This window comes from Schistocerca piceifrons, chromosome 1 (genome assembly GCF_021461385.2).
Source record: "Schistocerca piceifrons isolate TAMUIC-IGC-003096 chromosome 1, iqSchPice1.1, whole genome shotgun sequence".
Classification (NCBI taxonomy): domain Eukaryota; kingdom Metazoa; phylum Arthropoda; class Insecta; order Orthoptera; family Acrididae; genus Schistocerca; species Schistocerca piceifrons.
Window position 1 is genome coordinate 1,209,661,059 of NC_060138.1, and position 26,041 is coordinate 1,209,687,099.

General features: G+C 44.1%; 1 protein-coding gene across 1 annotated transcript in view; it reads right to left on the reverse strand.

Annotated features, from left to right (window-relative positions):
* Positions 1–22,982, reverse strand: part of LOC124779416 (chondroitin sulfate N-acetylgalactosaminyltransferase 2-like) — a 54,813-nt gene extending 31,831 nt beyond the window's left edge. The window contains exons 1-2 of the mRNA XM_047253710.1: positions 22,491–22,982; positions 8,183–8,508 (exon numbers count right to left, since the gene is read on the reverse strand). Coding sequence (XP_047109666.1) covers positions 8,183–8,508; positions 22,491–22,982 — 818 coding nt within the window. The remainder of the gene's footprint in view (positions 1–8,182; positions 8,509–22,490) is intronic.
* Between the last annotated feature and the right edge of the window lie 3,059 nt (positions 22,983–26,041).

The following is a 26,041-nucleotide window of genomic DNA, read 5'->3' on the forward strand; positions in this document are numbered from 1 at the left end:
AAGGAAAGCACATATTACAAAAAAAAGAAAAAATGCAATGGCTGAGAAAACTCGACTGCAAGAACACAACTACATGTCCACATTACTGTTGTATAGAATGTAATGGAACTTACTGCCAAAATTGTCTACTTGGAATCAAAAGGTAGCTTAAACTATTTTATTGTTACTTAAAATCCGTCTCGATTGCAAATTTTTTATTCGTATGACAGGTTTCGGTTCATTCAGAACCATCTTCAGATCTGTAAAAATAATGATACTAATTTACTATTTCACGGAAGCAAATCTTTTTCATCCTATGTAATCAACATCAAATGTACCAGAACGTACGTGATATTTCAGTTACAGGAGTAACCTGTCCAAATCCAGCAACTTTCACATGCTACATCACATAAAATTGGTTGGCAGACTGCACGTCATTTATATTAATTATAACACTATTACCGACAGGTGGCGTCTGATACACTTGTTACATTCCATTTGCACATACAGTATTCAGTAGATCTTTTTTTATATTGAAAATACTTAATTAAAATATGTAGATGTCAAGGTTAAAATCTGTACTTGTCAGAACTAAAAAACAGTAAAATTATCATTTTTATACGATCTAAAAAGCATAGAGCGATTTATATATCTATGGTGCTGGTGTGAACTTGTTTTCCTCTACGGTCTGCTTCCGTGCTTCCCGCCATTTCGGTGTTGTGCCGCGATCCGCTCAGTCGTCTGCTGTCCATCGCCGCGGGCAAGAGGGCCGCACAGGAGGGCACCGTCAACGACGCCAGGCGTTGCACGCGGCTTCCGGCTTCTCCACCGCGCACCATCTCTCATCCCTCGGCCTGGATCTCCACACGCAACAGTTGTCATCTTAGTAGACATCCTGCATAGAGCTCATAAGGGACGGTTTCTTAACATTTTGGAAGAGATTGAAATATACACCCACAAAAATAAAGATCCGGATTTAATCCTCAACGAGCAAAGCGAATTCAATCATTTTAGCATTTATGACGACCTACTAAGATGACAACTGTGGCGTATGGAGATCCAGGCCGAGGGATGAGAGATGGTGCGCGGTGGAGAAGCCGGAAGACGCGTGCAGCGCCTGGCGTCGTTGACGGTGCCCTCCTGCGCGGCCCTCTTGCCCGCGGCGATGGACAGCAGACAACTGAGCGGATCGCGGCACAACACCGAAATGGCGGGAAGCACGGAAGCAGACCGTAGAGGAAAACAAGTTCACACCAGAACCATAGATATATAAATCGCTCTATGCTTTTTAGATCGTATAAAAATGATAATTTTACTGTTTTTCTAGTTCTGACAAGTACAGATTTTAACCTTGACATCTACATATTTTAATTAAGTATTTTTAATATAAAAAAAAATCTACTGAATACTGTATGTGCAAATGGAATGTAACAAGTGTATCAGACGCCACCTGTCGGTAATAGTGTTATAATTAATATAAATGACGTGCACTCTGCCAACCAATTTTATGTGACGTAGCATGTGAAAGTTGCTGGATTTGGACGGGTTACTCCTGTAACTGAAATATCAGGTACGTTCTGGTACATTTGATGTTGATTACATAGGAAGAAAAAAATTTGCTTCCGTGAAATAGTAAATTAGTATCATTATTTTTACAGATCTGAAGATGGTTCTGAATGAACCGATACCTGTCATATGAATAAAAAATTTGCAATCAAGACGGATTTTAAGTAACATTATAAAATCACTGATTGCTGTTATCCCACAAGACATTATGTCTGTTTTTGCAAACTATTTTATTGTTAGTATCGGTTGTACAGAATACTTCAAGTAGATTTTTCTCAAGTATCGCAGGTTTGAGTTGTGTCACTATTTTTGCCCAGGTGCCACATGGTAATAGCGTGGCTACGAAGTATATGGCGATGCTGTTTTTGGCAAGTCCATGTAGATGTGGGGTCCAGCAAGTAAGCATTGTAGAGATGTGTGGAAATGCAGCTGGAGGGATTACTATGTCTTGGAGAGTAACACTGGGGTGGTAAGTGTGAAATCGGTAATTGTGGGCTAGAATAGGGGAGGAGGGTGGAGATTTGGAGGTCAGGAGAATGTGTGGAATCTTAAGTTAAGGAGAAGGTATGGCGGTTAAGGTAGGTGTAAGGAATGGTAACATTTTCGGCGTGCAGGGAAAAATCTCTCTGTTGAGTGCAGAGAACGCTGGAAGATTGTAATCCTCACGTACTGTTTGCAAGTAATCTTAGTAATTTTAGTCAGCTGTGGACATTTTACTGGGTGTTCAGTAGACGGAGGAACCGAGTTAACGTATTGTCAAGGACACATACTGCTGACGCAAGTGTACATCATTGTGGTAAGTTTCAGCTCCAAACTAAACTGCTACATACTGTCTAATTTGAAGACAGTGAATTTTGCAATCACGACAGCTATACATTCAGTATCAGTACTAATGAATATTTAACTTGAGCGACGAAACTGTAATTAAATAATTGTATTTGTACTGCAAAACTCAATAAAATCAAAAGGTTCAAATTTTAAACAGTGTGGAAAAGTGCTGCCAGACTGAAATGTCAGATGGCATTGCACGAGGATTGCAGTGCGCTTTGCGCAATTAAAGCCACTGGACTGCAGCTAAGCGATTCAGACGCGTGCGATGTGACGAATCAACGCAGTTGAAATCAAAACGCCTTAAAAAATTAGATACTTTGTCTTATATAATTGCTGCACGTAAATAGTATGTTTATCTCAATATTTTAAAACTGATTTTGAATTATATGTGTGTATGTGTTTTTTTAGGTTTATGCGCGCTCAACGCCGACTTTATTAGTCCATTTTTAATTGAATTTATGCTTTGTTTTGAGAATGTTATATGTGTAAGTAGTGTATACGCTGACAATTGTTAGAGCACAGAATTCCCGCAAAATTTAAATAGTTAATCACGTGAACTACATACTCCAATAGCCTCGTCGACTGTATGACGACTTCACCCAGGTAGGGACAATTAAACGCACATCCTTGTACTGTAGAAGCTACCTAATTACGATACGCTAACAGCAGTTAAGCTCACTGTAAGATGATTTGCATAACGTGATGTGAAAGCAGTTTTTTACGAGTCGTGAAGGACCAAATGTCACATGCTGATGCTCAAAATTTTCCCAAAATCATTAAGAGGGGACTAATTATAAAATGAGCCTATTTGTCGCAACATGTCAGTGTGTTTACAACTTTGTACGGTGAAATGGAAATCATTGAGATAAATGACGGATAGTGTCTCTTGTGTGTATTGCTCAAGATTTGCAGGGGCTGAAATTTTACCGACTATGTTTGTACCAGGAGAAGTTATTGAGATCGATGTGGAAGGATTGTTGGAAAAGCTTGGAGGGTTTGGTTGAGAGCAAGGAAAACGGTGTCGTTGATATTTCGGAGGACATGGATGAGGGCTGTTGGCACTTACCTGGAATATTATTCGTGGTAATAAATACTTAATGCCCTATGCTTGTTCTCCTGTCTGTTTTGCAGTCCGCCTTCATGCAAACCTACCTGCTCACTCTGCCACAGAAAGAACCCCCCCCCCCTCCCCCTCTCCGCCTTCCCGACACTCAGCTTTCTGCTTGACAAAGTGTCATTACGTTGACATGCTAAAGAGATTTTACGCCAGGAAAGGAGATTTTTACGCCTACTAGCAAGTTAAGTACCAAATAGATTGTAAACTATATACTGTGGAGGTCAAATGCCACAAAGTTCCTGCTTGACAAATGATAAGACTTTCGAAGTATGGTTGTATTGCATGTCTGGGTCAGCCTATATTGTAGCCAGAACGGCCCAACTCAGCTGCCCTCCCCCACCCCCTACCCCCTTCTCATCCATCCTCCACTCCCTCCCTCTTCCCCACCCCTTCAGGCCACTTCTCCTGTTGGTGGGAAACTCAAGGGCAGTTGTCCTACTGGCAGAAGAGACAAGAACAGCCTGCATGGTTCCCCAATTCCCTTCGACGTCCAGATGACAGCCTCAGAGATGTCACGTTCCAAGATGGGTGCTCATGGTGGTTACTTCCACGAGTTGTCATTTAAGTCTGCCAAGACTGCTGCTACTATGACGTCAATCGAATATAAAAATGGTGGGAAATTAAAAAGTCCAAGCAACATCTTCTTTTAAACACTTACATATTGCATAACCTATTTGTTGTATTTCAACATTTAGTAATGTTTTGATACATTCTAATCTATCGGGTTTATTCTGATTTAACTATCGATAAAACTACAATCTTCTTCTGCAATGTTCTGTCGTTTAGCTTCTCCCAAGACAGTTGCAACAGGTGATTTACCTGGTTGAGGTGCGTCTTCACAGGTTTAACTAAACTAAGCTCCGTCCGAACAGGCCTTGGAAGCCCCATCGGTACCGATCGGCCGCCGTGTCATCCTCAGCCCACAGGCGTCACTGGATGCGGATATGGAGGGGCATGTGGTCAGCACACCGCTCTCCCGGCCGTATTCCAGTTTACGAGATGCCAGCCGCTACTTCTCAATCAAGTAGCTCCTCAGTTTGCTGCACAAGGGCTGAGTGCACCCCGCTTGCCAACAGCGCTCGGCAGACCGGATGGTCACCCATTCGCGTGCTAGCCCTGACCGACAGAGCTTAACATTGGTGATCTGACGGGAACCGGTGTAACAACTGCGGCAAGGCCATTGGCCTTCACAGGTTTACTGTATCTTAATCTTCTGTAGACCGGAAGTCCGTCTATTCGAAATGTTCTGGAAGAATCCCGTTCCACGTGGCCACCTTCTGGTCACACGCTGACTGTATGTCTCTCCCTCCTTCACGGGTATGCATAATAAGTCATTCTGTAAAACTCTGTCGCATTGATAAAGACGAATACAAAAATGGCTTCCGCCATGCTACCTGACATTACGGCGCCTTGAGGACCTTACGTAAAATTAATTTCAAGACTACTTATGTAATCACACATCAATATGTTTTCACAAATCGATTACGGAAAATGAAGTCTTTCATACAGATGCACAGTAATAGTTGCATGTACGCTACTGGCCATTAAAATTGCTACACCATGAAGATGACGTGCTACAGACACTATATTTAACCGACAGCAAGAAGATGCTGTGATATGCAAATGATTAGCTTTTCAGAGCATTCGCACAAGGTTGGCGCCGGTGGTGACACCTACAACGTGCTGACATGAGGAAAGTTTCCAACCGATTTCTCATACACAAACAGCAGTTGACCGGCGTTGCCTGGTGAAACGTTGTTGTGATGCCTCGTGTAAGGAGGAGAAATGCGTACCATCACGTTTCCGACTTTGATAAAAGTCGGATTGCAGCCTATCGCATTTGCGGTTTATCGTATCGCTACATTGGTGCTCGCGTTGGTCTAGATCCAATGACTGTTTGCAGGATGTGGAATCGGTGCGTACAGGAGGGCAATACGGAACGCCGTGCTGGATCCCAACGGCCTCGTATCACTAGTAGTGGAGATGACAGGCATCTTATCCGCGTGGCTGTAACGGATCGTGCAGGCACGTCACGATCCCTGAGTCAACAGATGGGGACGTTTGCAAGACAACAACCACCTGCACGAACAGTTCGACGTCGTTTGCAGCAGCATGGAGTATCAGCTCGGAGACCGTGGCTGCGGTTACCCTTGACGCTGCGTCGCACACAGGAGCGCCTGCGATGGTGTACTCAACGACGAACCTGGGACTTAACATCTATGGTCATCAGTCCCCTAGAACTTAGAACTACGTAAACCTAACTAACCTAAGGACATCACACACATCCATGCCCGGGGCAGGATTCGAACCTGCGATCCTAGCAGTCGCGCGGCTCCGGACTGAGCGCCTAGAACCGCTAGACCACCGCGGCCGGCTGCCCCGAATGGCAAAACGTAATTTTTTCGGATGAATCCATGTTCTGTTTTTCAGCATCATGATGGTCGCATCCGTGTTTGGGGACATGGCGGTGAACGCACATTGGAAGCGTGTATTCGTCATCGCTATACTGGCTTATCACCCGGCGCGATGGTATGTGGTGCCATTGGTTACACGTCTCGGTCACCTCTTGTTCGCATTGACGGCACTTTGAACAGTGGACGTTACAGTTCAGATGTGTTACGACCCGTGGCTCTACCCTTCATTCGATCCCTGCGAAACCCTACATTTCAGCAGGATAATGCCAGACTGCACGATGCAGGTACTTACGGGCCTTTCTGGATACAGAAAATGTTCGACTGCTGCCCTGGCCAGCACATTCTCCAGATCTCTCAGCAACTGAAAACGTCTGTTCAATGGTAGCCGAGCAACTGGCTCGTCACAATACGCCAGTCACTACTCTTGATGAACTGTGGTATCGTGTTGAAGCTGCATGGGCTGCTGTACCTGTACACGCCATCCAAGCTCTGTTTGACTCAATGCCCAGGCGTATCAAGGCGAGAGGTGGTTGTTCTGGGTACTGATTTCTCAGGATCTAACCACCCAAACTGCGTGAAAATATAATCACATGTGATTTCCAGTACACTATCTTTGTCCAATGAATACCCTTTCATCATCTGCATTTCCTCTTGGTGTAGCACTTTTAATGGCCAGTAGTGTACGTCATTCTGTAAAACTCTCTCGCACTGATAAAGACGAATACAAAAATGGCTTCCGACATGCTACCTGGCATTACGGCGCCTTGAGGACCTTAAGTGGAATTAATTTCAAGACAGCTTATGTATTCACACAAAAAATGTTTTCATAAATCTAGTAAGGAAAACGACGTCTTCCATTGTCATGCACAGTAATAGTTGCATGTGTTTTATTTGAAAATAATAACACCAGTACGATTATTGAATATGGAATGCAGTGTGAAGTTTAGGTGGAATGCCGGTTCAGGACAACTGAGCTGTCATGTGTCTAGGTGGCTGGGACACACCAGCTGTGTACAGGTGACAGAGGGAGGGAACAAGACTGAGGCTAGGGCACTATTTAGGACGAATGTATGGAATGAATTTAGGTGTGATTGGTGGCGAAAATATAACTGAAATTACTTAAAATACGTAGACTGGAACACTCTCTTTCAAATTGTGAAGGTACCAGGGGTAAAATACAAGGAGCGAAAGGCTATTTACAATGTGTACAGAAACCAGATGGCAGTTATAAAAGTCGAGGGACATGAAAGGGAAGCAGTGGTTGGGAAGGCGGTGAGACAGGGTTGTAGCCTTTCCCCGTTGTTATTCAAACTGTATATTGAGCAAGCAGTGAAGGAAACAAAAGAAAAATTCGTGGTAGGTATTAAAATCCATGGAGAAGAAATAAAAAGTTTGACGTTCGCCTATGATATTGCAATTCTGTCAGAGACAGCAAAGGACTTGAAAGAGCAGTTGAACGGAATGGACAGTGTCTTTAAAGCAGGATATAAGATGAACATCAAGAAAGGCAAAACGGGGATAATGGAATGTAATCGAATTAAGGAATTAGATTAGGAAGTGAGACACTTGAAGTAGTAAAGGAGTTTTGCTATTTCGGGAGCAAAATAACTGATGATGGTCGAAGTAGAGAGGATATAAAGTGTGGACTGGCAATGGCAAGGAAAGCGTTTCTGAAGAAGAGAAATTTGTTAACATCAAATATAGATTTAAGTGTCAGGAAGTCGTTTCTGAAAGTATTTGTATGGCGTGTAGCCATGTATGGAAGTGAAACATGGACGATAAATAGTTTAGACAAGAAGAGAATAGAAGCTTTCGAAATGTGGTGCTACAGAAGAATGCTGAAGATTAGATGGGTAGATCACATAACTAATGAGGAGGTACCGAATAGAATTGGGGAGAAGAGAAGTTTTTGGCACAACTTGACTAGAAGAAGGGACCGGTTGGTAGGACATGTCCTGAGGCATCAAGGGATCACAAATTTAGTATTGGAGGGCAGCGTGGAGGGTAAAAATCGTGGAGGGTGACCAAGAGATGAATACACTAAGCAGATTCAGAAGGATGGAGGTTGCAGTGGATACTGTGAGATGAAGAAGCTTGCACAGGATATAGTAGCATGGAGAGCTGCATTAAAGCGGTCTCAGGACTGAAGACCACAACAACAACAACGTAATTTTTATGATGAATATGTGCAGAGAATGCAAAAGAGTCTGCTCACAGGGAATACTGGAAGGAGTTAGGGTCTCACCAAAAGGCAGCTCGCTGCGGAGTGACTGACCTGCGGTCGTTCTTGAGCGCGATGCGCACGAACTTGTCCATGAAGGCGCGGAAGTGTGCGGCGGGCCCCGGGGCCAGCGGCAGCAGCACGTGCACGGTGGGCCGCCCCCGGGGGGCCGCCAGCCGCTCCACCCCCACCACCAGCGGCGCCAGCAGCGGCCGCGCCAGCGTCACGCGCCTCCCGCCCCCGCCTCCGGGGCCGCGGAACACCAGCTCGTACTGCGTGCCCGTCGTGGGCTCGGTGCGGTACACGCCCTCGCTGAAGTCCGACAGCGAGAAGCGCTCCCCACCGCCGCCGCCGCTGCTGCTGTTCAGAGTCTCCAGGGCCTGCAACAGGTGTGGCATGTCTCTGCAGGCGGTACAGTACGTGTACTGTCCTAATGAGAAACGGCCAACTACGGGGAGGCGTTGCGCCGTTTTGTTTCCAGCCGCAACTATTTAGCGGTGTCAGCTGCAGTGTCGATAGGGTGTGGCCCCGTGTGGTGTGCGTACTGTAAGACCTTCGGTACACACACCATCAGATTATTTGACTTGTCGCTCTAGCGAAGTAGGCGAGTGTCAGCAATATGTCTCGTGGTCTTATCGGGGCGTGTTTATCTTCTGCCGTTAGGTCAGACGATAGAAATGCCACTCGCACACTTATAGTAGCAGATTGACAGTGACCAACTTTAAACAGAACTTGATTAATTTTCACACACATTTATTAAAATAATAAAAATCGTAGACATTACGTAACTTGTTCTGGATGCTATTTACAATTGCCAATCTGAAGTTCCTTTGGTCTTGGTACGTTAATCTTATTCTCACATATCTCTGACACTTGACAAAGTGTCTATACATTTCTCTTCGTGGCTATGTACAGTAATATGATAATCTTATTAGGCGCAGACTGAAACTTGACTATAAACTGTTGCAGACTAACTAATCGGAGGTCTGTACACTCGTTATATTACCTCGAGCGTTAAGGTATCACTGGCGAGTGTTATCCGCGAGGAGAAAAGGTTCTGCGTTCCATATTAATACGCGGATCGGCGGAAGCAGAATTTGGTCCGTCTCTAAGGCAGCGCCATCTCGTAGTGCGGAGACAGACGAGCGCTGCGCCTGCGCTGTTGTGCTTAGCGGGGCGCGCTCTAGTGGGAAAGTTTGGTACGCGCTGACTACGCGGAACTATGTACACAACACCCTGTAATAAGTCGTCGGTCTTCGTCTCAACCAGAAACTGATAAACCATTGACAGAGGTGAATTCAGAGTTTGCCTGTGGCTTTCACACATTGTGGTAGGGGTCTAATTTCTATTTGCGATGTACGAGGGGCGTTTGAAAAGTGTGAATTTCAGGAATACTGTTACCTTCGAAGCAAAACAGCATATGACGGATGAAGTAAGGAGGACATGAAAACAGAACAGAAGACTCTGCAAGAGAGACGCTCAGTAGCTCGGTACGGGCTTTTGTTGAAGTTTCGAGAACATACCTTCACCGACGAGTCAAGCATTATAATGCTCCCTCCTGTGTATATCTCGCGAAGAGACCACGAGGATAAAATCAGACAGATTAGAGCCTACACAGAGGCATACCGACAATCTTTCTTTCCACGAACAATACGAGACTGGAATAGAAGGGAGAACCGATAGAGGTACTCAAGGTACCCTCCGCCACACACCGTCAGCTGGCTTGCGGAGTATGGACGTAGATGTAGAATAACGCAGATAAAGAATGCATTTCTGTAGTAACAACCAAGGTACACCTTAATTTGGGGAAGGAATTTCTGATAATGTAAGTTTGGAGGGCAGCATTGTAATATTGAATCATCGTTAGTGAAAAAACCGGAAAACAAGAGAATGGAAGGGTCTGAACTGTGGTTCTCCAAAAGGACGTTGAAAATTAGGTAGACTGATGAAGGAATAAATGAGAGATTCTGCATAAAATCAGAGAAGAAAGGAACACATAGAAAACACAGGCAAGTAGAAGGGACAAAAAACAGGACATATGTTACGAAAGTCAGGGAATAACTTCAGTGGCACTATAGGAAGCTGTAGAGGATAAAAACTGTGGGGCCAACAGAGAGTGAAATATATCGGACCTCTTATCTACCAGAACCCCTATGTTACCATCGACGGCGAACATTCATTAGACAAGCGTAACGCCAGGAGTGCTCCAGGGAAGTGTGGTAGGACAGATTTTCCATATACATAAATGGTCTGGCGGAAAGGTTGGGCAGCAGTCTGCGGATTTTTGCTGATGATGCTGTGGTGTGTGGCAAACAGTCGTCGTTGAGTGACTGCAGCGGGATACAAGATGACTTAGACAAAATTTGTGGTTGGCGTTATGAATGGCACCTAGCTCTAAATGTGGGAAAATGTAAGTTAATGCGGATGAGTAGGAAAAACAAACCTGTAATGCTCAGATACAGCGTTAGTAATGTAGTGCTTGACCGAGTCACATCCATTTAATGTCTAGGCGTAATGCTGCTAAGGAATATGAAACGAAATGAGCATGTAAGGATTGTAGCAGGGATGGTTCATTGTAAAGGAGACCGAGTATAGGACACCACTACGACTCATTGTTGAGTGCTGTTCGAGTGTTTGGAATCCGCACCAGGTCGAATTGAAGGAACACATCGAAGCAATTCAGAAGCGGGCTGCTACATCTGTAACCAGCGTAATACGCAAGTATTACGGAGATGCTTCTGGAATTAAAATGGCAGTCACTGGAAAGACGGCGACGTTCTTTTCCAGGTGCACTATCGAGAAAATTTAAAAAAGCGGCATTTGCGGGTGACTGCAGAACGATCTACTGCCGCCAACGAACATTTCGCGTGAGGACCATGAAAATACAAGGGTTGTTTGAAAAGCCCGTGCAAAGACCGAGAGTTGGCACGGGCGGTGCTTACCGAGGTCATGTTTAGTTAGTATCATCTTTGCAAAGAACGCACATCACGTATCAGCTATATTGGTCTATTTCTTTGTGTTTAGCATTCGTGTCAATCAAGGAAGTCGAGTGATTGTCAAAAAATGAACGAAAAAAATTTCGTGTGGTGATTAAACATAACTTTATAAAGGGCAAAACCCCTCAGGAGACTAAAGGGAAGCTTGATAAACATTACGGTGACTTTGCACCTTCAGTTAGAACAGTTTATAAGTGGTTTCAAAATTTTCGGAGTGGCCATATGGGCACAAGTGATGCTGAACGTTCTGGTCGCTCTGTGGAGGTAACGACTCCAGAAATCATTGATAAAATCCGTGATGCGGTAATGTATGACAGAAGAGTTAAGGTGCGTGAGGTTGCTAGTGCTGTGGGCATCTCGAATGAACGGGTACATAATACTTTGCATAAACATTTGGACACGACAAAGCTATCTGCAAGATGGCTTTCGCGATTGCTCACGCTTGACCAGAAACGGAATCGTGTGAGGTCTTGCAAGGATTGTTTGCAGCTGTTCAGGAAGAACGCGCAGGACTTACAGCGTCGTTTCGTCACTGTAGATGAAACATGGAATCAGTACTATACCCCTGGCACCAAACGACAATCTAAACAATGGGTTACCAAGGGAGAATCTGCACCAAAAAAGGCGAAAACCATTCCTTCGGCCGGAAAGGTTATGGCGTCTGTCTTTTGGGATTCGCAAGGGATAATCCTCATCGACTATCTGGAAAAGGGTAAAACTATTACAGGTGCATATTATTCATCGTTATTGGACCGTCTGGAAATCGAGCTGCAAGAGAAACTCCGCTGACTAGATCGCAAAAAAGTCATTTTCCGTCACGACGGTGCACAAGCACACACCTCAGCAGATGTGGTAGCAAAATTATAGGGTTCCAACTCGTTTCCCATACCCCCTATTCTCCACACTTGGCTCCCCCGGACTACTATTTATTCCCCAATTTGAAGAAATGGCTGGTGGGACAAAGATTTTATTCAAACGAGGAGGTGATTGCAGCAACTAATAGCTATTTTGCAGATTTGTTGATCATGACACTTAACAACAAACTGTTCGACCCAAACCAAAATTTATGTCAAGTGGATCCAGTCTCTATTTTATCCATAAGATTATAAGACAAGAACATAATATTTATGATTGCTACACATACAATATTTCCGAAACGTTACCCGTAGTTTAGGATCCCTGTAAGAAAATCAAATTTCGAATATTGAAACCAGTTTAATATGTTACCTCATACTTTGCTACCATGAATTAAGAGCCAAAAACAACTAAGGAGCATAATATGACCATAGGTGTCAAAGGAGACTAAGTCATTTAGCTAATTCCGAAATTGAATCAAATATTAACAAACAAAACTGTTCCACAAAATTCACTCAAAAGATGTTTCGAGAAGAAACATTTATTCAGCAGCTGCTGAGGACAGAAGCACTTATTTTACTGATGCAACTGTAATTCAAACGCAACAGCTGAAATATATTACAAAAATTCTCTATGACTTGGGAAAGTCGGCCGGTGTGGCCGGGGGGTTCTAGGCGTTTCAGTCCGGAACCGCGCGACCACTACGGACGCAGGTTCGAATCCTGCCTCGGGCATGGATGTGTGTGCTGTCCTTAGGTTAGTTAGGTTTAAGTAGTTCTCAGTTCTAGGGGACTGATGGCGACAGATGTTAAGTCCCATAGTGCTGAGAGCCATTTGAACCATTTTCGACTTGGGAAATATAACCGACTCACAAGATCTGCGGCCAGTTTCGGAGTCATTACGAATATTCCTCTGAGATGAAAAACTTCAGGTTGAAATTCTTAATCGCATTAAATTTCGTAGAAACTTGTTTTATTTTTCTAAGATGGCGAATATTTTTGTGGAAATAACAGTGGACTCAGGTATGATTGCTACTACATTAACACTCATTGACACAAATTTAATGTGGAACAGCGAAACTGTTATAAGTTAATACTAATATAAATTAAAATAGTATTAGCCTTCAGACAGCTTGACTCTGTTATTAAACACGTTTTTATACTTTGTTTGTGACATCATATCTCTTCAGCTGTTGGTGAAGACGTGCTATTTAATGCATTCCTACACACCGAGCGTCACTAGAGAATAAGTTGATATTGTGATAAATTCATTTAGAACCGAAAACTTTTAATTTTTGTGAACGTCAGCTAAAGTATGTTAGCAACAGTGCATAAATGAGTCTGGTGCCTATCACGAGCGTCTCTTTGAGAAGTGTTTAATCATTGTCTTCAAATTCCTGTGACAAGTAATGCTCCATTTTCCACAAAAAATTATGAAATCAACAAACTCTGCCATGGACAGATAACAAGCAAACGATTGTATGCTTTCTCGAGCTAGTGAATGCGACGTCAATGCAGCATACAGTAGTATCGTTCATTACAAACACAAATCTCTCACGGAACGCTATTTCAAGACTTCGTGACACAATAAGGTATTCATTTGAGACCACTGGTATCTTATCTCAAAATACCAGTTTAGGCTTCTGTGTAATTTTGACTCTACGTGTTTGGAACACCCTGCATAATATTCCAGGCCGAGCCAGGAGGGAGGAGCGATGTCAGAATCCCAGCCTGTTCACCTACATTTAGGTTTTCCTAAATGGATCAAGTCCTATGGTAGAACGGTTACTCGTCAACGAGACAGTCGATTATCTACGTGCACTTGTCCTGTGAAAGTTGGTGCTCTTATACTCAACTTCTAGTCAACAGAACGCTACAACTTGAACGTCCTTTTTTCCTTTTTCACAGGACTCAAAAGTAGACTCAGTATGGCAGTAATGTGATATCGATTTAAGAAAACGAATATGCCTGATAGTACTAACCGTAGCTGTTGTCATTTGATGACGGTTAACTTTCACCAGTGATTTTTGTTTTCTGTTTCTCAAAATGGACTGATGTTAGTGTACTGTATCCTTCCAAAAATAAGTCAGAGATCAAATGCTATACAAACAGTTTTGGGAAGAAAACATAGTATTGTAGATTGTCTATGGCTCTAGGAAATGGTCATGTGTAATTTTCTGAGACAATTAGTCGGTGTGATACTGTTGGTCAATACGGTTGCGAGCCCGACCATGCAAATTATTTTCGTCTCAATAAAATTGAACCCTTTGACAAGATTATGATATTAGGTCTACAACTTTGCTTCCGCCGTTTTGCGATAGACAGCAGTAGCGGCAAGTGGGGTTCAGGTAGTTGGTCATAGGTGTAATAGAATAAGCTTAGTCACCTGTAAACATAATGCCATAAAAATATTAGTCGATTTCTGATTGCATCATAAGGCTATTCTCGATTAAGTACGTCAACTTACGTACCCATTTCTCGCCATTTGAGGGATGTTTTAATTTTCTGCTTTAACATGAAGAAATCTGCGGCTGTGGCTCTTAAAATGCTGGATAAGACTGATGGTGAGGGAACTATTAGTGAAAGAACGTGCAGAGAATGTTTTCAACGCCTTAAGAACGGCGATTTTGATGTCGAAGACCGGCATGGCGGTGAAAGACAGAACGTTTTCGTTGCTACTGAAACAGACGAAGACAGTCACAGGACATCATTATCGAAAGCAATTGATGCGTTCCAGCCCAGCTCTGAAGAAACACAAAGGGCCAAAACACAGCGATAGATACGTAAAGGTAATTTTGCAGCAGGTCAGTGCTCCACCCCATGTCGCAAAACCCGTCAAAATATACATGGAATCGTTGAAATGACAAGTCCTATCCCTCCCGCCGTATTCTCAATACGTTGCTCCCTCTGACTACCTTCTTTTACGATCAGTGGCATACAGTCTGGGTGACCAGCACTTCCGATCATATGAACAAGTGTAAAATTGAATCGATTCGTGGATCCCCACAAAAGACGCCCAGTTCTTCAACCAAGGGATTCGTATGCTAACCGTAAGATGGGAGAATGTAGTGGCCAGCGATGGGCAATACCATGAATCATAATTTTTTTGTAAGTTTTTCAGAATAAAGCTCCGAACTTACGAGAAAAAAAGGTGGAAGCAAAGTTGTAGACCTAGTACATATTTCGAGACATCTAAACGTAAACAAATATCGCTTGAGGGTTATTATAAAAGACTTTTTCTTTGGCTCTAAATTGCCTTGATTGCAACACAACTGAAGATCTGTGGACCTATTTCAACTGTCAAGCTCATTGTATCAACACTCTGCCACTGCCTCCTGAACAGCTGTGGTGAGCACTGTTACAACGAGGCTTGATCGATATGTTTAAGAGTCCGACCTGCCAGCCGCTGCCTGGATCTTCTCTAACCCTTCCAGTCGTTGTCTATGCTGTAAACATTGATTACCCTGGATTCAAGCAGATGGTCAGGATAACTTGACTAGTCAGTGTATCTCTGGGAGGCCGCAGCGCCATAATAGGAGCGCAGAGGTTTGCTGTAGAGATCAGGAACGAAGAGAGTACGGTTCTAACGCTCGGGTTGCATAATTCACAAATAAAGGCGCGGCTGTTACGTCAGTGCTAAGGGGTTACCTTCGTTCCTTCTGTAGTTTCGCTAGTATGACGTGTCTGACAGCGACGGCGCTGCGGTCGCTTCGTACTCGTCGACTCGTTCCCTCTTATTGAACCGTGCCAGGAGTGTAAGGTTAGTCGTGCTTTGTCCTTAGTATGGAAGCTGCGCACACGATCCTGCTGCTGTACGAGTAAAGAAGCAAAGTGACAAGGAGAAATGACCGATTGTTTGGATCAGGTGGCCATTTCCGAAGCTGTGTTTTGTTAGACTGTGGCGGGTGTAGGAGGAAACTCAGCTGACGCAAAATAAACAATTTGAATTGTGTGCCATTAGAGGAGGCGTGATATCTGGAATAAGTTTCACACTATAGTCCACGCTTCAGACGATAAATACAGAGATTTCGTTCAACACCAAAAAAATTGCTGTTTCCTTGTTTATTCCACTTCCACCATGAGAAAACATGTGTTGCGTCAAACGAAAACTGAGAGTAACGTCCCTGTTATATCCCTGGGAAAGAAGAGGCTTTATTTCTATATTCATTCGATTATGGCAACTTGCGTTTATGGGCTACAAGCGAGTTGTGTAGCTTATCGTTCATTTCTGTACTTTAATAATAAATCACCAATTGCGGCAACTGCGGAGCCTAGCCTCACGAACAAACATAAAATATTGTTCGGTGAAACAAAAATTCTGTCCGATGCCTCCACGTACTGGGATTCTGTTATTAAGGAGGCTGTTGAAATAAGAATGATACAAAATAACTTTAACCGCTACAGCGGATACCATCTGAGCTGTGCGTGGAAACGAGCTCTCGATGCAGAGAAGCAGCAGAGACGTTCCTTCCAAGGATTACGTTCAAACGGAAGCGGTGGCGCCACCGGCGCACACAGTGACACCGTCTGAGACAGCAGTACGTAATCGCCGACCAATCAGAAGCCGACCAATCAGAAGCCGTCCACGGGCTATATAGAGGCTACCACAGTAGCAGTGAAGACAGTCAGTTGCTCCTGACGATGACGGTGGAGGTAATCGTCGAAAGCTCGAGATTTTATTCAGAAGTGACGCGGCAAGAATACCGAGAAGGTTTTACATAAATAAATCACCATTTAGGTATTGAACTTCAACCTCATGTGATGATTTCTGGTGCTGTCGTTACAGATTCGGTAACGCCTCGAAAGTGTGTATCTGTCAACGTACTTGTTAGACATTCTGTGAATAGATATTAAATATTAAAATAAATTTACCGCAATTTTGGGAAACATTTTTGGAATACAGTGATCAAGTCAGGTGACTTCGTAGCAGCTGAGGAGAGCTCCGCCTACCATCCTCCAAGGAAGCCATGGGTCTGAAGATGGTTATATAAATATAACCGAAACCGGTCACCTATGTTATTGGGACATAAGTATTGTGATCAAGACTGAGCTTTAGTTAAAACATGAATTTACCGCAGTTTTCGAAAAAGTTTTATCTACATAAATGTATGTGTAAACAGCGCGGTATTGGCTGTTAACGGATCAGTCGTCGTACTGGTACATAATTTGCTTCCAGCAAGTAATTGAGAACTTTAATTGCAAGAGCTACTCTCAGAAGAGAAAAGACTTTTGCGACATTTCAGCTTGCTCTTGAGAATGGCTGATAAGCCGAAATAAATGAACAGTAATTTGCAATTTAATGACGGAAATTTTTTGTCAACGGTGGGGTATTTAGCGAGAGCGCCGCGAGTTCGCGGACTCGTGTACTCGCTCTCCTTTCTGAACGATTCGTGTCCACTTGGATCCAAGAGCAGACGAGTGGACTGAAGCGAAGACTTGGGAGTCGAATCTATGGGCACGCGGAGACGCGAGTTCAGTAATGACGACACAGGACTCTCTAGCAAATTTAAACAGAGTACACGGAGCTCATTTCTGATCTCTAGTATGCTCTACGGGAAGGTTATTTACAATTTGTACAGAAACCAGATGGCAGTTATAAGAGTCGAGGGGCATGAAAGGGAAGCAGTGGTTGGGAAGGGAGTGAGACAGGGTTGTAGCCTCTCCCCGATGTTATTCAATCTGTATATTGAGCAAGCAGTAAAGGAAACAAAAGAAAAATTCGGAGTAGTTATTAAAATCCATGGAGAAGAAATAAAAACTTTGAGGTTCGCCGATGACATTGTACTTCTGTCAGAGACAGCAAACGACTTCGAAGAGCAGTTGAACGGAATGGACAGTGTCTTGAAAGGAGGAACATCAACAAAAGCAAAACAAGGATAACGGAATATAGTCGAACAATGACGGGTGATGCTGAGGGAATTAGATTAGGAAATGAGACACTTAAAGTAGTAAAGGAGTTTTCTATTTCGGGAGCAAAATAACTGATGATGGTAGAAGTAGAGAGGATGTAACATGTAGACTGGCAATGGCAAGGAAAGAGTTTCTGAAGAAGAGGAATCTGTTAACATCAAGTATAGGTTTAAGTGTCTGGAAGTCGTTTCTGTAAGTATTTGTATGGAGTGTAGCCATGTATGGATGTGAAACATGGACAATAAATAGTTTGGACAAGACGAGAATAGAAGCTTTCGAAATGTGGTGCTACAGAAGAATGCTGAAGATTAGATGGGTAGATCACATAACTAATGAGGAGGTATTGAATAGAATTGGGGAGAAGAGGAGCTTGTGGCACAACTTGACTAGAAGAAGGGATCGGTTGGTAGGACATGTTCTGAGGCATCAAGGGATCACCAATTTAGTATTGGAGGGCAGCGTGGAGGGTAAAAACCGTAGAGGGAGACCAAGAGATGAATACACTAAGCAGATTCAGAAGGATGTAGGTTGCAGTAGGTACTGGGATGAAGAAGGTTGCACAGGATAGAGTAGCATGGAGAGCTGCATCAAACCAGCCTCAGGACTGAAGACCACAACAACAACAACAACAACAATATTGCTGATTGCTACAAATCCAATATTTTCGATTTTTTTTACTATTCTGCAAGAAAACCATATTTCGAATGTTGAAATCGCTTTAATATGTTACCTCATATTTTGCTACCAACTAAGGACCATAATATGACCATAGGTTTTATGGGAGACCAAGTCATTTAACTGATTCCAAAACTGAATCAAATATTGACAAATAAAGCTGTTGCACAATATTCAAATTCAATCAAAAGATTGTTTCGAAAAGTAACATTTACTTCAGCAGCTGCTGGACGGCAGAAGTAAATATTTTACTGATGTAACTGTAATCCAAACACAACAACTGCAATAATATAACAAAAATGTAAGTCATAATATGAAATTTTCCATGAATTGGGAAATATTGCAGACTCGCAAGATCTACAACCAGTTTGGGAATCATCACGAATATTCTTCTGGGATGAAACACTTTAGGTGCAAATTCTTAATCGTATTAAATTTCACAGAAACTTGTTTTCTTTTCCTAAAATGGCAGACATTTTTGTGGAAATAATCGTGGATTCAAGTACGGTCGCTACCACATTAATACTAACTCGCATAAATTTAATGAGGAGCAGTAAATCTCTTATAAGTTAATGCTAGTACAAATTAAAATAGTGCTAATATTCAGGTAGATTAACTCTCTTCTTAAATACATTTTTGTACTCTGTTTTGTGACGTCACATCCCTTTAAGTAGTGGCAAGAGGTGTGCTACTTAACGCATTTCTTTTCTACACGCCGAGCGTCTGTGGAGAGTGAGTTGATGTTGTGTTAAAGTCATGTAGACCTGGAATACTTTTAATTTTTGTGAACTTCAGCTAAAAGTAGGCCAGTAAAAGTACATGAACACGTCCGCTACTTGTCACGAGGAACTTTTCGAGAACTGTTAAATCCTTACCTGCAAGTTCCTATGACTAGTAATGTTCCATTTTCCACAAAGAATCGTGGAATTAACACACTCTGCCATGGACCCACAATGAACGATTGTGTATGCTTTCTAGCTAGTGCAAGCAATGTCAACGCAGCGCACATTAGTATCGTTTATTACAAACACAAGTCTCAGACAGACAGCTGTTTTAAGACTTAATGAAACCTGAGATTTTCGTTTGTGACCATTGGTTCTTATCTCAAAATAACCGGTTCAGGGTTCCTTTTGGTTTTGGCTCTGCATGTTTGGGACACCCTGTATAACATTCCAGATCGAGCCAAGATTATGGCACATTTAGGAGGAGCGATGTCAGAATGGTTCAAATGGCTCTGAGCACTATGGGACTTAAAATCTATGGTCATCAGTCCCCTAGAATTTAGAACTACTTAAACCTAACTAACCTAAGGACATCACACAACACTCAGTCATCACGAGACAGAGAAAATCCCTGACCCCGCCGGGAATCGAACCCGGGAACTCGGGCGCGGGAAGCGAGAACGCTACTACACGACCACGAGCTGCGAGGAGCGATATCAGAATCCCAGCCTTTCACCAACATTTACGTTTCCCTAAATAGATTAAATTCTATGACAGAAATGTTCCTTGTCAACGAAACAGTCGATTACCTCTGCGTACTTGTCCTGTGACAGTTAGTGTACTGCGTCTAATGAGCTTATAGGCAACAGCGTGCTACAACTTGAACGTCCTTTCATTTTTTTTCTTTTTTACAGGACACAAAAGCAGACTGACGCTGTCAGTGTGCTAGTAACGTCATATCGATTGAAAAAATGACTCTCTTGGATAGTACTGAACCGTATCTCTTGTCAGTGGATGACAGCTAACTTTCACCTGTGAGTCTTGTTTTCTGTTTCTCAAAATGGATTGATGTTAGCGTACTGTATCCTGTCAAAAATAAGTCGGAGATCAGATACTATACAATCAGTTTTGTGAAGAAAACAGACCGTCATAGGCTGCGTGTTGCTCTAGAAAATGGTTTTGTGTGATTATCTGAGACAATTAATCGATGTGATACCGTTGATCAATACGGTTACGAGCTCGACCATGCAAATTATTTTCGTCTCAGCAAAGTGGAACCCTTTGACAGGATAATACATATTTCCATACAACTAAACGTATACAAATATCGCTTGAGCGTTATGACGAAGACTACAAACTTCTTTGGCACTAAACTGGATTGATTGTAACACAACTGAAGGGTCTGTGGGCCCACTTCAACTGCCATGCTCATTGTATCAACACTCTGCCACTCACTTTTGAACAGCTGTGGTTAACACTGTTACAATATGGTTCGATCGATATGGTTACGAGTGCGAAATGTCATCCGCTGCCTTGCATCTTTCCCCACTCTTCCAACCGCCGTCTACGCTGTAAACAATGATTACCCTGGACTCAGATGGTCGCGTTAATCTGATTGGCCATTGCATCTCTAGGAGACAGCAGAACTATACCACGAGGGCAGAGGCATGCTTAGGGATCAGGAACGAGGAGAGTACGGATCTAATGCTCGGGTTGCGTAATTCACAAATAAAGACACCACTGTTACAAGAGTGCTAAGGAGTTTCTTTCGTACCCGCTGTAGTTCCGCGGGTATGACGGGTCTGAGAACGATGGCGCTGCAGTCGCTTCGTACTCGTCGACTCGTTCCCTCTTACTGAACCGTGCAAGGAGTGTAGGCATAAGCGTGCTTTATTGTTAGTGCGAAATATGCGCACGCAGTCTTGCCTCTGTAAAGAAGCAAAGTGACAAGGCGAAATGTCCGATTGTTTGGATCAGGTGACCTTTAACGAAGCTGTATTTTGCGAGACTGTGGAGGGTGTAAGATGAAAATTAATTGATGCACAGTACACAATTGCAAATGTGTTCCATTAGAGGAGGCGTGATATCTGGAATACGTTTCACGGTGGAGTCCACGCTTCAGACGAAAAATACACAAATTTCGTTCAGCGCAGATAAAATTGTCGTATTCTTGTTTATTCCAGCTTCAGCATGAGAAAACGTGTTGCATCAAACGGAAACGGAGAGTAACGGCACTGTTAAATCCCCGTGACACAAAAGGGCTTTATTTCGGTTTTCATTTGGTCATTGCAACTTGCGTTTATATGCTACAAGCAAGTTGTGTAGTTTATGACTCATTTCTGTAATGTAGTTCAATAATTAATGATGATTGCTGATTGACCACATCCTCATTTCATGTTTGCTAGTGCTGTCATTACAAACTCGGTAACGCCACGGAAGTGTACGTATGTCAACGTAATTGTTAGACATTCTCTGAATAGATATTAAAATAAATTTAAAGCAGTCTTCAAAAAGTTTTATATACATATTGGTACGTCTAAACAGAACGGTATGCACTGTGAATCGATCAGTCGTTATACTGGTATATAACTTGCTTCCATCAAATAACTGATGACGTAGTTTGCAAGTGCTATTCTAAGAAGAAATGGGCCATTTTCTGACACTTTAATTTGCTTTTGAGAATGGCTATAAAGTCGAAATCGTGATTGGTTCAAATGGCTCTGAGCACTATGGGACTTAACATCTGTGGTCATCAGTCCCCTAGACTTAGAACTACTTAAACCTAAGGTCATCATACACAGGCATGCCCGAGGCACGATTCGAACCTGCGACCGTAGTGGTCGCGCGGTTCCGGACTGAAGAGCCTGGAACCGCTCGGCCACTGCGGCCGGCCGAAATCATGATTGTTGTGTGAAGTGAAAGAATTATAATTTGCAGTTTAATGTAGGAAATGTCTTTCAAAACGGTTGCGAATGTAGCGGGAATGCCGCGACTCCGCGGACTCGTGTATTCGCACTCATTTCTGAGCAAGTCGTGTCCACCGAGGCCCGACAACACACTAAGGTGACGCGTGGGCTGGAGCGGAGACGCGCGAGTCGAGTCAACGGAAACACGGAGACGACAAGTTCGGGGATGACGTTACAGGACTCTCGGGCGAATTTAAGGCGAGTACACGGAGCTCATTTCTGATCTCTAGTACGCTGACCTGCATAAGAGCCTCCAGGAGGTCCAGCTTGCGGAAGCCGATGGGCTTCTCGACGACGCGCTTCCCGAGCGCCAGCTCGACGGGGTAGACGCGGCTCAGCGTGAAGTGCGAGAAGGCGACCAGCTCGAACTCGCTGGCCAGCGGGCGCCCCCTGTCCAGCAGCTCGGCCTGCGACACGTGGCGGCGCGCCTGGTCCACGCACTGCTGGGCAGTCAGCGGTACGTGCAGCGGCGCTACAGTGGCGGCGGTCGTGTTGCCGGGGGCCAGCAGGCTGAGAGGCCGCGGGGAGCCGCTGGACAGCCACTCCAGGCTGCCTGCAACACACGGAATACAGGCGAGGTTGTTCTCCTGTGGCACTTGCTGATGCACATAGTCCAGACACCGCACATGAAGCGGCCAAGTAAAGGTGGTTGCCAGCAGGCAGCGGGGACAGCCATTCCAGGCCGCCTGCAACATACGAAATAGAAACATTGCCGTCCACTTCTGACACATGCTGATACGCGTGGTTCAGGCCCCATAAGCCAGTCATGAAGCAGCGCAGCAGAGGTTGTAACGGCGAAAGTGCATATCCTCCTATTTCCATCTACTGTACTATAATTTTTTTTCCTTATTTTGTTTACCTGAAGATATGACACTTCCGCATCTTTATGTATCGTAATTGTTTTACTATTTGTATTTTTACGCTGGGTCTTGCCTAGGGAATTCTATGCTATCGAACGATAACATCGATAGGTCGTGTGGAGAACCAAAGTGTTTAGGATCTTTGGTAGTGTCAACTCTACCGCGTGGAGCCCGGGGAGAGCGGAGTCTGGCTGGAGTAGGGCGGTGGAGCAGGTGTGTCGAGTGACGCTCCCGCGAGTTGCCGCGCTTTCGGGGTTTGGCAGCATGTAATTGCGCTCGACTCGCTATGATAGTTTCTGACACGGTGTCGCGGACGGGAAGCATTAGCTGGTGCACATCAAAAGCCCGTTTCGGCTGGAGACCGTGCCGAGAAGAAGGCGCGCCAACATCCAGCTTCTGCAACAGCTACGGCCGACAATGAGTGATTGTCGCCACCTCCTCGACCGACGACTTCAAACCTTCAATCAACCAACAAGGAAGACTAAAAGCACGTAAAGTTTTAGACTGTATGGCAGACCTCAGCTTTTAAAATTGTCCCATTTGCCTCTCAAAATTACAGCAACTTAGCATGAACCTTTGTAGCTCATTGTCCCAATTGCATTACCAAGCAGGGTCCCTTCCTTTTCCGGAATGAACTCGAGTGTCGTTGAAATTCAAACGCCAGCATTAAAGTAATATCATTCGATTTCACTGCTTTAATTTTAAAGTTCAGTTAAGTTATTCATAGCTGGGTACAATAACAAAGTTCACTATTAATTTCAGTCACGAAATTAACTTTCAATTTTCCGGTTTTTTTTGCTAAATTAAGTCAGATTGTAGTGAAACGTATTACTTCTGACAAACATTCAGTTTTCACACAACACGTGTCAACCTTCAAATGCCACGCTTTTAGTGCTAATTATATGTGTCATAACCTTTCATTTTCAGTTATTATAGTAGTTGTCCATAGGACTGGCGACCGTAATTTTCCCCAAATCTCAAATATCTAATTACCGCCAGTCAATTGTTAACGTAACGACCCCACATTTACTTTCTTTATTAACTTTACCCTTTTTCAAAATTAATTTCCACCAGTTTCATTTGCATTTTTCCTTTCATTTAGATGTAACCCTTTCCTCCCTCTTTACGACAGATTAACTTCGGTGACGATTGCTTATCCCAAATTTCCATTAGGTACACGTTGTTTAATTTTTGCAGTCATTAAGGTCGATAAGTGAGGGGGAGGCTACAAGGTGGTCGTGTTGCTAGACGCCATATAGCTGGCAGATGGTAGAAAGCCACTAGACAGCCACTCCAAACTGCCTGGAACATGTGGAAGAGACACACAGTCATCCACTTGTCACATGTACTGGCACACCGAGCCCACGCAAGTCAGTAGCGTGTGCAGTGGTGCAACGGAGGTGGCAAACCATCGACAGCTGCCAGTAACTCTAGGCCACCTACAACACGTAGAACAGACACACAGTTATCCACTTGTGTCCTGTGGTGGCACAAGCATGAGGTGGCACACTGGGTCTATGTGCCACTCGCCAGTGAGCAACACGTGTAATGGCGCAGCAGAGGCGGTTGCGTTCCTAGAGGGCAGCAAGCCGGTAGACTGTAGGGAGTTGCTGGACAGCCACTTCAGGCTGCTTTCAACAAGTGGAATGGACCTATGGTCATCCACTTGTCACACTGGGTCCATACACCTCTCACCACTCAGTAGTACGTGCCATGCCGTAGCGGAGGCAATCACATTGCCAGAGGACATCAAGCTATCAGATTGTGGAGAGCCGCTGGACAGCCCCTCCAGGCTACCTGCAACATACTTCTGCTTGTGAAACATGGCAGCACACTGGATCCATGCATCACTCTCCAGTCAGTGGCACGTACAGCACCAAAGCATAGGCTGTTGCCTTGCTAGAGGACACCAAGACTGATCAATATATCAATATTAGTGGGTACAGGCGATGAAAGTGCAATCGCCGAGCAACTGTCCACCCAGATCAACCAAGGGGTTGTCAATAGTGGCTTCTCAATGACCGTTCTCCGAACGTTTCTGCGTGTGGGCTTTCGTACCAGGTGCCTAGTGCACGCACCCATACTGACTTTCGTTCGAAGGTGGTGAAGGCTGGATTTTGCAGCCCCATTCCGTTAACTGGACGTCCATTGAGTGGCAACAGGTGTTGTTAGGTAAATCATATTTTATGCACCATCGGAGAGATTGGCGCTGGCTTGTACAGCGTGAAACGACTGAAAAAAAAAAAAACACCCTGCAACAATCGCTGGAAGTGACCTGTCCGGAGGAGGGAGCGTTATGGTCTGGGGAATGTTTACGTGGCATTCCGTGGGTGAGCTCGTCGTTCTGAAAGACACAGTGGATCATCACAGGTACGCATCTATCCTAGGCGACCATGTCCTCACCTACATGCAGTTTTTCTTCTCCACACGGTGGCATCTTCCAGCAGGACAAAGCATCGTGTCAAACAGCTCGCAGTTCACTTGCACCAGTATGAGTTTATTGTACTCCACCGGTCACCAAACTGCCCGGATTTAAGCGAGACGGAGAATCTGTGAGACCACCTCGCTCGGGCTGTACGTGCCATACGTGCTCAGCCGAGAAACCTGGCGCAGCTGGAGACGACCCTGGAGTCGGCAGGGTTCCACGTCGCTGCCGGCACCCTCCAGAACCTCGCTGACCTTCTTCCTGCACGACACGCAGCGCAGCATGTCGCGCTGCAAGATGTGATTATTCAGGCTTTTGACACGTGGTCACTTTAATGTGACTGGACAGTGTAAAAGCACGCTTCGTACATACTGTTAAAAACGGAGATTTTGATATTTTAACTCTGTTGCAAGCAAGTATTCAGTAGTAGCCTCTTTAATCAGATTTTCTGCTGTAGCAGTGTCAATAGTCAATGCTATAATTAGGCCACAGTACGTTGTATACC